This window comes from Aphis gossypii, chromosome X (assembly GCF_020184175.1).
Source record: "Aphis gossypii isolate Hap1 chromosome X, ASM2018417v2, whole genome shotgun sequence".
Taxonomy (NCBI): Eukaryota; Metazoa; Arthropoda; class Insecta; order Hemiptera; family Aphididae; genus Aphis; species Aphis gossypii.
In genome coordinates this window covers 7,616,233-7,632,361 of record NC_065533.1, presented here as the reverse complement: position 1 = coordinate 7,632,361, position 16,129 = coordinate 7,616,233, and the positions used below count along the sequence as shown (strand labels likewise).

The window sequence follows — 16,129 nt, the reverse complement described above, 5'->3', positions numbered from 1 at the left end:
GTTGCATCTGTTACTGTTATGAGAACAGCCAACTGCCCAGCAACAAACCATCACAGTACTGTAAATTACTGTATTTAAAAAATAAACAAAAAATGTTTATGATATTATTCCTGTTATCATAATCCTGTTATCTAAGACTACCAAAATTTGCACACTTTCCAATTCTGCCGTCATTCATGCAGGTGCGACGACGATCTCTTAATTGGTTTTTTTTAATCTATAGCTGTTGTGGGCATAGAGCATGCCACATTTGAATAATAAATTTATACATAAAAAGAAATAAAGAAAAGATTTAATACCCAATAATATATTTTAAACAGTGCATGCCACAGGTGCTACAGCCACACTTGGCGTGAAAATGGTAATTCCATATGTAAAATAATAAATAATGAAGCCATGATGATCGCATATATAAATTATATATATAAAAAATGATATATTATATCGATATATCAATACATCATTCAGCTAACCGCGGTAGTCGCGATAACGGAGGTAGTCTTGGACAGAATAACAGAATTGTTGATGTCAAAAAACAAGGTAGTCTCGTAACAAGATCTATTTCGTATAACAGAAGAGAACCAAATTTATGATAGAATTATAAAAGTAAACATTACTGCATAGAAAAATTCGAAAAATTGAAAAAAAAACAAAAACCTTACCTTATGGCTTATACATATTTTCATTCATATTTCATGCTTTTACCTACCTAATGTAAGTTAAAGTTTTTACACTTCTTAAATGTTAATTTAAAGTATAGCATATTATATAATTTAAATTGTTACAAATGAAAAATATAATGTATTAATATCTCATATAGGTATAATTCCGTGTTAAAGTATGTTTCTTTGGAATCAAACATAATTTCTAAATTTCTAATTCGAATAACATTATTCTTATCACACTAGTTGCACGTATTAATTACTCACAGATAATGTATATAATATTATAATATCAGCTGCAGTAGTACTTCAAAATTAATTGATATTTCATTATAATCTATAATCATTAAGTATATACTATATATTGATAAATATTGCCGTTTGAAAAAAGGTAAATATTACTGGATTATTTTCAATGAATAAACTTTATTTTAACTGAACGTTTTCTGTTTGATGTACAACTGGAGCTAATAAAAAAAAAAAAGTTTTCCAAAATGTTATGCGACAACAGTAATAGGTACTATTACAAATTACAAATAATGCAAGAACAAGCATTTTTGGTACCTTTTTCAACCAATCAATTGAGAAATTGTAGTTCATTCTCAAACATCACCATCTCACCTTGTTACTGTTTAATTATAGGTGATTGTAACTGGCAATAGTCTTTTTTTTATGTTAGACAAAATATAATTGTAACTTTGGCATAGCCAAAAGAAAAACCATAATAAAAATTAAAAGTACCTACACTACAATATTCTTACCATTAATTTAATTCACTTCTACTTCACAACAACCATTCATGGTTGATCATGCTCTTTGTTTTACTCATTTAAATACTAGATCTAACATAAACAAAATCAAAATTTCTGAAAAAATAAGTATTTATTGCAGTCCACATCAGCTAGCCTATGGGCAGCGTGTTTGAGACCGTTGTTGTAGGCGATCAGGTACTTTCTCAAAAATCTTAAAATATAATTGTTTTTTATTTTGTTTATTTTTAGTGTCGGTTTTATATTTAAAATAATTATGTCAGTTATATTGTTATTTAAACTTTAATGTATAATAATATTGTTGATGTTATGAGCTGTGCTCACCATTAGGAAGGTATGGACGCTGCCTGGTACAACATAATAATTAATATTACTTAATGAATGAAATAAATAATTTAACTTCATAAAATAAAATTTTATACTTAATGATTTATTAATGCATTTAGTATTTTGACAATATGTATCTACAAAATATAAATTCAAGAATTAATTAACGATTTCAAATTGAAGTCGATTAATGATCATTTTCACACATAACTAATTATATGATATGCAATAATGTATTTTATTATTTTCTTAATCATAAATGGACATATTTTAAATATAAAGTAGCATTATTATTTATTCTTGCTTTAAATTAAATTCTAAAACTAATGATAATAGTTTCAAATGTGTGAGTTCAATATTTAGTTTATAAGTAACAAAAAAAAAACTAAACTTTTTTTAAATAAAAAGTCTAGTGTTATTATTAATTTAATTAATAGATTAATAATTATTTTAAATGTATTAGAATCTAATACATTTAAAAAAGTACTTTGATTTTTAGTTATAAACAAAAAATATACAAACAAATTTAATTTAGAAATTACATTTTTATGACCATTTTACATTCAGTTCATAACAACATTATATATTTTATTAATTTTTATTATATTTTGTTCTTACATCATAAACAAATCTTAACATAACATTTTAAGCTATTATATAATATGTGATGTTTGAAATAAAAATCATTTTTAACATGTTATTTTTTTTTTTTTGTCTGCTATACATTTAGGACAGAACCATTTTCCTTTAGGCTTGGTAGTTAATTTGACGCATGCAAAGTGGAACCATTCAATTGGACACTAAAATAATAAAAGCACACAATTAAAAAAAAAAAAAAAAATGATAAAAAACAATAATTACAATCAAAATGTATACACACTATTAATCTTTTAAAGGTTTTAATGTAATAAATTCAAATTAATATTCTTACATCTGGGTTATCACAGCCAATCATTTCACCATAAGAGACTTGGTTACATAAACAATATGTGGGTTCATTTGGATCGACAGGCATGTCTAATACTTCAGTAGAATGTGAAGATCCAGCATCAACTAATGCACCAGTAAGGGAACTATTTTCTAGTGTAACACTTGTGACGATGTTTGCAGGATTTATTGATTTAGTGACAACATTGATAAAACGAGCTTTACTAGGTGCAGCACTTGTTGTTTTTACAACTCCTGAAAAATGTTGGTTAATATAACACAAAAAAAAAAAAACAATTAAAATTATACTGTACACAAACCTTTTTTCAGTTGTTTCTTTTTAACCGTATTATTAGAAGCTAATTCTTCTTCACTCGTTAGATTTTTCTTTCTTGTATCTTTGTCTTTAGTTTTTTTGCATCCTTCTGAAATCAATACACATAAAGAAATAGCCACCATAATACAATATATTGCAGAACACTAACGTTTTTGTGAATTTCCCTCTATATTTCTGGTAGCACCGATGGATTTGTCTTGAATTTCAGCTTCGAAACGTGCTAAATCTGAATCTAGTTTCCTTATGTGTTTATCTACCTGTATGGTACAATGGAGTAGAATTATTTTAAGGCAACGTGAATAACTTATAATCAATATACCAATTCATAAGTTTGTATAGCCAATTGCACTTTATCATCACCATATTCTTTTGCTTTGTTAAATTGACGTTGTATGCTGGTTAAGGCTTCAGATTTTTTATCTGGTGCGTACCCTTTGACATTTGACAAATAATCATCTGCCAGTTTGTCAATGTTGCACATCAATGTTTGAGTTCTCGAGTCGAGATCTCGCATCAGAGTGAAATTACGCTGCAACTCAACAGGAAGACTCTCTAAACCTGAAATATAACTCTGTTAGTAATAACTTTGTGGAAATGGAAATAATCGAAAGAAAACTTACTGTCCAAATAGTGTTCCAAGTAATGCGCAGAAGCCATAATTCAATTATTGTTATTTTAAGGTTTATATAAAAAAAAATAAATAAGTTTAACAAAACTGTAAACGCAACGACAAAGAGGAATTGTTATGTTTAATCGACTTTTAGTAGCACGAAAATACGAAATGTAGTATGTACTCACAGATACATAAACATACAAAATATATTATATGTAATATATGTATATGTATATGTACTATAATATTGTACGTGGAACAGATTTCCCGATTTCGATAACAATGAGATATCACAAAATCAAAAACCTGGAGATCGGTTCCACCAACCTTAGAATAATAAAGTTCCTATTACACCTATATTAAAAATTAAAATAATCATAACGTCAAATTTTAAAAAATAATTATGACAATCAAACACGAATTAAATAACAATACAAGGGACTATTTCAGTTCCAAAAACAGTTTCGTATTTCGTAGTACGCTGTGACTACTCTATGGGCTGCCTGCTAACCGTACCGATCGCTTGGATCGTTGCTGCCGCTGCGACAGCTGACCGCACATACGAATACGCGTACGCACGGAGCGTACTGTGTAGTCAATTGACGATTAGTCTTAGTTTCGGTTAACCATCATTGTGTCCGTCGTTGTCACTGTTCAAAAAATATTTAGACAATATTTATAGTCTCCAAAGTTTGATATGGACGGACAGAGACGCAAATTTGTGATCGAAACGGAGAAAAGTCGTTCATCTCCACGTGTTAGCAAGAAGATCTTGGATCGTTCAAGTTATTTGGAGAAATACGGAACCAACCTTTTTATTAAAATGGAGAAAGCTAGTGATATTCCATGTCCTGACGAGAAGATCTACCAGGAGGAATTATATGATTCAAGTGATAGCTTTAGTTTTACTGATTCGGAAGACGAGTACAAAATTGCTAAAGAAGAGGAAGAGCCCAGTTAGTATTTAATTACTTTATTATAGAGTATAGTACTTGATGTTTAAAATTTCCTTTCTAATTCATTTAAAACCTAATTTAATTTATAATCTACATTAATTAGTTGTACTTAATAATGTTTATCTATTCGATAAATTAGAATTTTTAAAAATTGCCAAGTCTCCAAATTTCCATTTTTGTCCAATGTCTTTTAGTATAAATTTATAATTACTTTCATAGATTTCAATCTAAGCCTGTGAGAAAAATCCATTATGACTATAGCACATTGATCCACTATTGACAAGTGCTTTAATTCTAATATGTTTACCATCCATCGTATGCACCTATCAGTGAGGGTGATTCGCTCTCTTAAAAAAAATCATTTGTAATTTGATACCACATTTCTCTTTTTGGTTCAGGTAAACATATTTCTTTTAAAAAAATACCATATTGCAGTATATACTTATCAGACAATTTCTGCGATAGTACTAATTCCAATCCGAAAGACGAAATGTAGTTCTGCAAATGAGCTACCTGTTGCCAAATATTTAAAACAATTATTTTTTTCAGGCTATCTTCAAAAAATAATTGGGCATATCACTGATTATTTTGAAAAGGACGAAGTAGAGGAAATTAAACCTAGATATAATACTTTTGCAATAAGAGATATAAATGAATGGCGCAGTTTACCTAAAGAAAATTCTGAATTCAAAATAAGATCAGTTAGAGACCTCATAGATCGTTGGTATTTTAAGTCTCTGGCAAAAGACTTAGCAAATATACAACCTGAACTTTTGAAAATGGACACAAAAATACGCTGTTTAAATTACATTCGTTACGCTCTACTGTCAGATTATGAAAAATCCATTATCGCAGATGAAGACGAGGCTTTTAAAACTTTGGTTAAGCTAAATATTTAGAGTTTATTATATCAATAAAACATTGATATGTTAATAATAATGATAATACTATAAAAGTAAAGGTTATAATAACGATGTGTGTATTTTCTTTTCTAATTATGGATATTAAAATATTATAGCATTTTTTTTTTTATTATTACCTATTTATTTTATAGTAAGATATTCCTAGCTTGCATTATCTATACCTAGAGATATTAGAAATAATAGTACATATTTTGGCTTGTTAAGTGCGATAGATAAGTTAAGTTAACATTTTAGCTTAAGTGATAGTAACTAATAGTTTGATAAAACATTATAACAATATAACATTAAAACATTAAATTAAAAATTTTAATAGATAATTTTCTTTTTACCATAGTGCAATTGTAACTTTTCTTCAGTCTTAATACTTTTTTGGAATTGTGTGCTTGTAGGCTGTAGGCAAAAGTTTTGATAATAGAAATTTAAAAAAAATATTATTTGTACTATTAATAAAGAATATTATTAAATATTATAGACTCTTTTATTGTTCATATATATTATTATTTGTTTTTTAATTAAATTACATACATATTGTATGTATTATGTACTAATAATAAACTGTGACTGGCCATGCGTGTCATGATATTTATGATATTTTACGTATTTACGTTAGAGTTTTAGTAATATTATAAACCTACTAATTACTTTTATGCTGATAATGTACTGACATTTGGGTAATTATTTTATGCTATGGATAATATTTTGTTGTTGGGTCAGTGGCCCAGTCCGATCAGCTCATTGTTTGGTGATTTTCGTAAAATTGTTCTACAAGTAAAATGGCAACTTCCCGAACCTCATCGTATTTCGGACCTCGATATGATTAGTGGTGAATCAATAAAATGATCGACATTTTGTCTATGTCCATTGGCTAGAATTTCATGGTTTAAGTACTGGCAAATTATAACGCTCGCGATTGTGTAATGCAAGGTGGTCGAACCTTTTGTATTTGACGAGCCAATTTACACTTTCATAAAAACACCGAGAGCCGCCAGTAAAAAAAAATTATATTGTTACATATTTATATTTTATTTTGTATAATGCACAAATTAATAATTATTGCATTACACATTAAGTTACTTATATTTAGAATTAATTGTTTAATTAATGTGATGATTGGCATTGTTTTTCAAAAGTTTGTTTTTCAATATCAATTGAACACCCTAAATGGTGTTAAGAATGAATAAGTGAGGGAAAGGCTTCAAAGGCCGCGGGTTGGACCACCTTGGTGAAATGTATCACGTACCTAACCTATTTATGTATAGTGGATAGTGGTGTAATTATTATATAGGTATATATATTATCAGTTATCACCTTATAGTTTATTTGTACTCGGGGTGCCTCACTGAAAGTCTTGCATAATATGGTCGTCAGGTGCTATCACGCGGCGTAAGTACCGATTCGGGTTAAGTATAATATTATCATCGATAGTCGTGCTTTACTCACTTATGCCACAGTCGCGGATAACCTTTGTCCTTTCACCGCTCGGCGTCGACGACAGTGGCAGAGCATTATATTATTATTTTATTACTATTGTAGGTACTATATCTTCATAGCCCATAGGTATACATTATATACGTATACACAGGACACAGGTACCTATATACTTACATAGGTACTTTATTATAAAATTGCAATGTTCGCCACAACACGCGCGGTTGTTGCATTACTATATTATTATTATATACTTATATGTACGCACGACCACGGCTAAACCCTATAATATGTCTATTCTTACATAATATATTTTATTATAGCATTAAATACGTAGGTATTTAAAAGTGTGTTTTAATTTTCGACCGCCGTGATGACAACGGCAACTTAATAATAATAATTAAAAAAAAAAAAAAAGCGTGGTCAAGTGGGTGTACTGCTCTGCTGTACAGTAGGTCACTATATTATTTAAGTGTTAAATTTGAATCCAATGGTAGGATAATTGTCATCCTAAAATATATTTTCCAGTGGGCGGTGAAAAAAAGTGGTTTATGTTTTAATGGCCTGAATACCACAAAATTTAAATTCTTTTAAAATTATTATAAGCCAAACTTATGGAAAATCTTGTATTAATTTTTCAACTCTTAGCTACTTTTATAAAATTTGTATTATTTTATTTGTTATTTGTATAATAAATTATGATTTCAAAATAATTGTAAATATTTATAGGTATTATTTTGACGAATTGTTGTCAATATTTGAACTTCAAACGCTAATAAAAAAAAATGTATGCCCATTTATTCTTATAATTTTTTAATCACCATAAGAATAACTTTGGAGGGACTTTGTATTAAATTTTCCAAGTATTTTGACTTAGCTAAAAAATTTTATCGATATTTATAATTAAAAAACTAAACAAATTCACATCTACATCTTCAACTTTTTGAATAATAACAAATATTGAAAATCGATTGAGGATAAATCGTTATCGCGTGTTCGTGATTATTCGTAAATATTTAAAATTCAAACGCTCATAACATTTTTCCTATAACGAGGCTTTGAGTTTTCTTTAAAACTATTTGAAGGAAAACTTAGTGTTGAATTTTTTAACCTTACATATAAATACAAACAATTTTATGGATTTTCAATTACAAAATTTCTTGTACCTTTTCGAAATTTCGAAATACATCGCAAAATTATGTACTTTAAACACTTACAAAAAAAAAAAATTGTGACTAACAATTTTTGATTTTTTTTTTTAACTACAATAAGAACAACTTATAAGAAACGTTGTATTAAATTTTCAAATTTTTTTTTGCATCCAAAATTTTTTATCGACACTTCAAAAAAAAAAAATACTTAGAAAAATCAAAAATTTCAGTTGTCTATCATATTATAAATAGCTCAAAAAAAAAACAAAATCTAGAATTTTTTGAAAACTACTTGAAATGATTCACTTTGCCATCGGAAACCACCTCCAAAGCTTGAAATTTAAGCTTTTTTTCGACAAGGATAAATTATACAGAAGTTAATGTACAAAGAAAAACACATCATTGTAAAATCAATACATTTATCAGTTTGTTCAGAATCTAACATGAAATTGATAGTCTGACAAGTATAAAATAAAAACCGAAATTGATTTATCACGCGTAGGTACTGCGTAAGACGATCACGCTGCAGTGTACAAGAGAGAAGAGGTGACACCGATTCCGCATACTTACATACATACATAATATATTATATCATATAATCAGTGGCGTAGTTATGATTTTGTTCTGGGGGGGGATATACAATTTATTGGTTAAACATAAAGTGGGGGGCTCCAATAAGTCAATGATTTAAACATTAAAAAAAAGGCTCTGGGGGGGATCTATCCCCATATCCCCCCCCCCATAACTACGCCACTGCATATAATTTATATGATATATGCGTTCGCGTATTATATTATTATATAATATAAGAAATTTTTATATTTATATAATGCAGGGATAGGCAACTTTAAGTTACTGTAAAGGGCCAATTTTTAAAAAATTAAAATCAAGCGAGCCAGAGCATAGAAAGCAAAAAAAAAAAATGGTCATTCATAATAATATATACATTTTAATTAGCATTTATTTTGCTAATTATAAATAAATAGTCAATATCCCATGAGGTGCGGTGTTAAAATTTCTATTTTCATCGTCAATTTTACGCTTTTTTGCGGACATTATTAAGCACTAGATACAAAAACACGAAAATAATAAATTCAACGACAGCACGATACGAATGAATATTATATACAAACATTACAAACAGCTATGGTTTTAAAAGCTATACCTACGGCGTATACATATACGTGTGTATATACCATTACACTATATATTAAGATATTTAGACATTTAACTATATGTTCAATACCAGATAACCATTATTAAATCGATAAGATAGCTGATCGCCTATACATAATATAGAATAATATAGAGTATAGACGGTAAACTTTCAAATTGTATGATGTGATTTAGAAATGTGGGACGCTTAGGACGGGCCAGATTAAAAAAGCTCGAGGGCCACCAGTTGCTCACCCCTGAATAAAATACATACGTCATATACACACCGTATAATCGTCGATCTTGTACTCTTGTGTGCGTTTCGAAACGGTTTATTACTCGCGTACAATGCGTTTCTAAGATATAATATTATACACACATATTATTATATACCTACATTCTACAATAATAATAATAATATCTTTCTTCGATTTATCGTCACACAGGTTACAATAATGTACATATTTTAAATTTGCCCTTCAAATTATATAGCATCCTTTTTACCAGTCCACGCATGCATATATAGATATATAATTTTTTTAATTGCCGCAGTTTTGTATACCTATAATGTATCTTATTGGTTTTGTCGCAAATTGTATACAATCTTAATTTTTTTTGCCACCGTTTACATACAGCTGAAATGTGTTATGTGAGATGTATTAAGTGTGATCTAGTCCTTGAGAGGTCTTGGTGCGTGGTTTAATCTATTATGCGATGCTACAGGTTTTTTTTATTTAGTCCCTTCGCTATAAAGGGGGAATTATGTATGTGCGTGTTAGTATGATAAGTTAAAATCGTATTGATATTATAAAGACTACCTCATATGCAGTATGTTGCTTACACATTATAGTATGAAGGATAACGGTAACGAAAATTTTAAGTATTTATGATATTATTAAATAATTAATAATAAATGTATTATATATTTTACCTACATCATTAACAAATAACAATAAACGATATTAATTGTTTCTGGATATACATTATACATATTATATGTAATATCAATTGATCATATTATAATATGCGTGATGGCAGAAACATTTATCTTAATTCTACAAAAGCAACAATTATATTATGTGAATAAGAGAATTAAGTTTTAGCGATAGACAGTTAATTCTTTATTATAGGTTGAAGGCAAAGGGTAATCAATTACGCAGTGGCGGCTCGTAAATAGGGGCGATTGGGTGATCGCCCCCTTCTAAAATTATCATTTATTACTTATTTATAAGTTTAATATCAAATTTAAAATTTATATTGTAGCATAATATTGTCAAAAACTTAAAAATAAAAGTTGTGTTTCCTATATTTACATTAATAAATATTATGAAAACATTATCAGAAAATAAAATAAATCATTCAACATTGTAGCGTCTGTAGCTTCTAAGAATCGATTACCAAAAACAATTTTCCGGGACTCGCGGGCAACGAATGTGATGCTTGGGCGATGTTGAAAGTCGCTTGTCATAACTATGATCGGAATACAATAATTAAGAAGGGGAATACAATAATAGTACTGCCGCCGGGGCGATGATTTTAATCGCCCGATATGTGCACGGATTCCGAACTTGCGTGTGTTTATTATTTACTTTGAGCGGTTGTAACGTAATAGCTAAATAATATATATAATAATTTATATGTAAATAGATTTAATTAATTAACTATTATTAATATTATTTGTGTTCGATACTTTTCATAAATAAGCAATTTTATATCGTCCTCCCACTTTCAAAGCACACAAGCCGCCACTGCAATTACGATTTAAAACATTTCACCGGATATGTAGTTTTATATAAAAAATAAACTGCGGTCAAAATTATAATTTAAGTACATAGTTAATTGTTATTTGTTATCATAATCAACTTCTTATGTGCGCAATAATCATCAGATTGTATTAAAATAAAGATATTATTATTATATGTATATACATAAGTCATACTTAAATGATGAAAAAAGGATTTTTTTCAGGCAATCTTTGTTAAAATAGTTTTTGCCATTCTTAATAATAATAAGAACAAACTTGAAAACCACGGGAGTTATATAATTTATTAGTTTGTATTAGTTATTGATTAGTGGGTGGCGATAGTGGGCTGTGGCCCGGGTTCTGCAAAATTTCATCCCACCAGCTCGATGACCTGTAACCAAGGTTACGCATAACTTATACATAGCAATATAACATTTATCATTATTATATAATATTATAATATTATATAATATAATATATATATCATACAACTTTTGATTTAAATTCTAAATATAGGTACACATAATAATTAATATAACACTATTTTATAATATACTAGATGTGCCTCGCTCTGCTGTGAAATTCGGTCTAAGTGAAATTCGATCTAAATGATATTCGGTCTAAGTGATATTCGCTCTAAGTGAGTACCCTAGGTCGGAGACGGGACTGTAAAGAAAATATCGTAAAAAGTCTAGTAGTCACAATTTTAGTTAACCTAACCTCCGGTGGTTTGGGAGGAGCCGATGGGGTCCTAACCTAACCTTCGAGGGGGGTCGGTGTGCCTCGATTTCTGGGCTGGTGGAAGCCGCCTTTGGCGCCTTCGAGGGGGTCGGGTGAAAATCGTGTTATCAGGAATTCGATGGAAAATTGTAATCGGGTGTCTAGAAAAGAATTAAGTGTCTAGCTATCAGTCCTAAACTGGCGTAATACTGTTTCCCATTGCATGCCCTGTCTTTTTGTATATAAAAAAATGTATTTAGCGAAAATGGTAGTTGAGTGTCTAGCTATTATTAATCATCACATCACGTAACTAAATCTGTATCCTAAATCTATATCTGACAATACAATCCATCTGCGCCTCCGACGTCGAAAGTCTAATGTTGTATTATAGGATAAAAAGTATAAAGTCGAATAACATATTTTGAGCATTCGAGTCGAGTTGTCAGTTATCATTGGGAAAAATCGAATTAAACGCCATTAAACCCACCCACCACGTAGGCAATCCTACTGCGTCGGATCGCGGACAATGTGTGAATAGTAGGTTATGATACCAATATATATAATATATATGTATATGAACAATCTCATACCGTGTCCCGTCGCATGCCTGGTTTTTATATTATAAAATGTATTTAGTGAAAATGGTAATTGAATGTCTAGCTATCAGTCATCATAATATGATGTAAATCGATGTCCGAAAGTTAAATCCATAATTGTCATACTTCCTAATGTCAAAGTTCAGATGTTATTTTTGATATAAAAGAAACTATAAAACATATCAGATGTCATAAAAATTGAAAACATAACAATTCAAAATGTACTCCCTTAACGCGTTATAGTAATACACTTAATAATATGTATATATATATACTTATAATAATAGCGGCCGGTGTGCCTCGCTCTGCTGTGAAATTCGGTCTAAGTGAATACCCTAGGTCGGAGTCGGGACTGTAAAGAAAATATCGTAAAAAGTATAGTAGTCACAATTTTAGTTAATCTAACCTCCGGTGGTTTGGAAGAAGCCGAGGGGGTCCTAACTTAACCTTCGAGGGGGGTCGGTGTGCCTCGATTTCTGGGCTGGTGGAAGCCGCCTTCGGCGCCTTCGAGGGGGTTGTGTAAACATCGTGTTATCAGGAATTTGATGGAAAATTGTAATCGGGTGTCTAGAAAGAATCATACACTAAAAAAGTAAGAAAAGTACTGAAGTGGAGTAAATAAATACGAAAAATGGTAATTGAGTGTCTAGTTATCAGTCCTAAACTGGTGTAATACCGTTTCCCATTGCATGCCCTGTTCTTTTTGTATATAAAAAAATGTATTTAGCGAAAATGATAGTCGAGTGTCTAACTATCAATCATCACGTCATCACGTACCTAAATCTATGTCTGACAATGCAATCCGCCTGCGCTTCCGACGTCGAAAGTCTAATGTTGTATTGTAGGATAATAAGTATAAAGTCGAATTACATGCGAGCATTCAAGTCGAGTTGTCAGTTATCATTGGGAAAAATCGAATTAAACGGCATTAAACCCACCACGTAGGCAATCTGACTGCGCCGGATCGCGGACAATGTGTAAATAGTAGGTTATGATACCAATATAGTATAATATGAACAATCTCATACCGTGTCCCGTCGCATGCCTGGTTCTATTTTTTTTATATTATAAAATTTATTAGTGAAAATGGTAATTGAATGTCTAGCTATCAGTCATCATAATATGATGTAAATCAATGTCCGAAAGTTAAATCCATAATTTTCATACCTCCTAATGTCAAAGTTCAGATATTGTTTTTGATATGTAAGTGTAAGAAACTATAAAACATATATTATTTTTTTAAGTATTAAGTAAAAGATAAATATTTTTAATTTATAAAACATATCAATTCAAAATTACGTACTCCTTAAACGCGTTGTAGCGTACTACACGTCTACACTTTATATGTATATATACTTATAATAATCGTAATAATATGGTATTGAAAAAAATCGTAGACGTATGTATTTATCGTATAAGAGAAAGCAATAGCTTTAATTTTCAAAATTCAAATTAAAAAATCAAAAACTAACTCGAAAAAAAATGCAAAAAATTGTTGGATACGGGCGGAAGAGACGTTAATTAGAGCGTCGCCGTAAAAATGCGCCAAAGGCACAGCCAGAGAGGGAATCGAACCCGCTCTACCTCCTATTACCTACCACGGGGAACTTACGCCTTATCCTATCGACTACAGTTTAAGCTGGATACTGATGCCGAATCTCGAGCACTTAAACCGTTTCTGTGTTGCGACGAATTTTTCGTTCAGCTCAGTTTTAATTCGTATAATTCGTGTGTAATAAAGCTTAATTATTCTTATTAATTATCTATTTAATGTATATCTGTAACACTACCTACTTAAATACCTTAATCATACATCTATTTAACGTATTTAATAATAAATCTACAAAATAAGCCGTTAACGTTTCTCAAAGCAACGTACAGTTGAAATACTCATATCTATAGGTATTTTTATAACATATTATAATCATGTACACGAACATTGTATTGTTTGGTGAAATGTCGTCTAGAAACACACAGCAAAACAAACAACCAACGGTTGAATATAAAACAACATCATTTTGTATTATAATATACAAATTATCAGACAGATCGGAAAAAACAGTCGAATAAAAACAAAAAATCGAAGGAAAACGTCGTCGTACTCGGAAGACCCCAAAACGCACGGAACGGAACGGAAAACGTTCGGAAAAGTATGAAAATCGTAAAAAAAGCGAACATTTTTCGAAAAACCGCATAATAATCGAGCGAAAATCGAAAACGCGTTAAATACGTATAAAATACTATAACAAAAGTGTCATAAACATTTCCTACAGAAACTCTTAGGTATGATTAAGAATATTTGCAATTACAACTTTGACTTACCTAACTATACCTGTACTCAACTCTTTCAGGGGCTTTTATATTATGAGACATATCAATTTTATATGTAAATGAAGAGTATGCCATCATATATACCTGTATAATAATTCCATATAGTTCGTGTGTAATAAAGCTTATATTAATATTAATTGTCTATTTAATATAACGTTTCCCAAAGCAACGTACACTTGAAAATACAACAACATATGTCATATTTTAATATAACAAACAGCCGATAAAAAAAAAAATAAAAAAAAAAATCGAAAAAATAATAAATCGTCGAAAACCCGCGTAATAATTGAACCTAACCTAAGGAAAACGCGTTATCGAGACGGCGGCGTTGGAGAACCGTCCGTTTTGCGATAACGGCGGCGGCGGGCCATGGAAGAAAAAAAGGCGACCGAGGCGCACTCTTTTCATAGTGAAACGAACTATTGTTCACGCTTTATTATATAAGATTAATGTGAATGTGAATGTCACTGTGACATTCTATAAACCACATATATGAACGTAGTTGAACATTTTATTTTATTAAAAATTAAAACGTACTCTATATTATATTATTTTCATTATTAGGTAGTATATGACCCTAAATTTTTATTTTATGGTTTAGTATCTGAATCAATTATTGATTAAAAAAAAAAAAGTATGTATATAATATATTATATTATATATTTTTCGGTAGGTATCCATTTACGTAAAACCAGAATGACGCAATTTTATATATAATGTGTAATAAATAAATAAACCTCGCACGCACATTAGCGCAGCGAGTTTCTATCCGTAAACATACTATTACCATAACATATACCTACATAATATAACTATTTTCCTTTCCAAAAATGAGATCTTGTTTTCCTAATAGATGTTTATTTTCCTCAAAAATAAGGAGGTACTTTTTTTGTCAAAGTGGTAGTGCACAAGCAGCACAAAAGCTGTATACATGCAATTCCAGAGAGTCATTGGAACATTTGGAACTATATTATATTTACCATTTACGTGTTTTATAAAGTATTACGAGATTGTCTGTATAGCGGTAGCATAGACTTATAAAGTTATAACCAGGGTTGGGATTTTATAGCATTTGCACATTTCTTGAGAGATGCTTAAAAAATAGTACAGTAGTCAGTAAGCTAAAAATGTGTTTCATGATACAGAGAACTCAAATTAAACATTTTATTTTGCTTTTTTGGATTTTTTGACACTTTTTTGCATTTTTACTGGTTTTTCAATCGATATCGGTCTTATTTTATGAAATTATATTTAAGCAAAACGTGTTTTTAGTTTTTTGCAATCAAATAAATTATAAATGAATAGATTATATAAGTAAATAGGCCGATTATGCTGATGCAACGCCGTACTACTACAGCGATAATATTATATGAGTATTAAGTACCTATATAATATACTATTACGATAATTTCGTATTAGTTATCTGCTGGTTTTATTGGCTTTTTTTGCCGATTTCTACTGTAAGATTTCCTTTTTTTGCATATTTTGT

General features: G+C 29.8%; 2 protein-coding genes across 3 annotated transcripts; one reads left to right on the top strand and one right to left on the bottom strand.

Annotated features, from left to right (window-relative positions):
• Positions 1–2,338: 2,338 nt before the first annotated feature.
• LOC114129462 (inhibitor of growth protein 5-like) lies at positions 2,339–3,894 on the bottom strand. Of its 2 annotated transcripts, none has more exons than XM_027994213.2 (6): positions 3,644–3,894; positions 3,343–3,581; positions 3,172–3,280; positions 3,007–3,108; positions 2,691–2,941; positions 2,339–2,559 (listed from the first exon to the last, which is right to left on the bottom strand). In XM_027994213.2, exons 1-6 carry the CDS (start codon positions 3,678–3,680, stop codon positions 2,449–2,451), a joined length of 849 nt encoding a protein of 282 aa, XP_027850014.1. In that variant the 5' UTR covers positions 3,681–3,894; the 3' UTR covers positions 2,339–2,448. The 2 variants fall into 2 exon arrangements, with proteins under 2 accessions (XP_027850014.1, XP_027850005.1); XM_027994204.2 differs by having other exon boundaries at positions 3,007–3,111; positions 3,644–3,889.
• A 249-nt stretch (positions 3,895–4,143) lies between these two features.
• LOC114129489 (uncharacterized) lies at positions 4,144–5,981 on the top strand. The gene is made up of 2 exons (XM_027994243.2): positions 4,144–4,592; positions 5,142–5,981. The coding sequence occupies exons 1-2, from the start codon at positions 4,334–4,336 to the stop codon at positions 5,489–5,491; spliced, it is 609 nt and encodes a 202-aa protein (XP_027850044.1). The 5' UTR covers positions 4,144–4,333; the 3' UTR covers positions 5,492–5,981.
• The last annotated feature ends 10,148 nt before the right edge of the window (positions 5,982–16,129 follow it).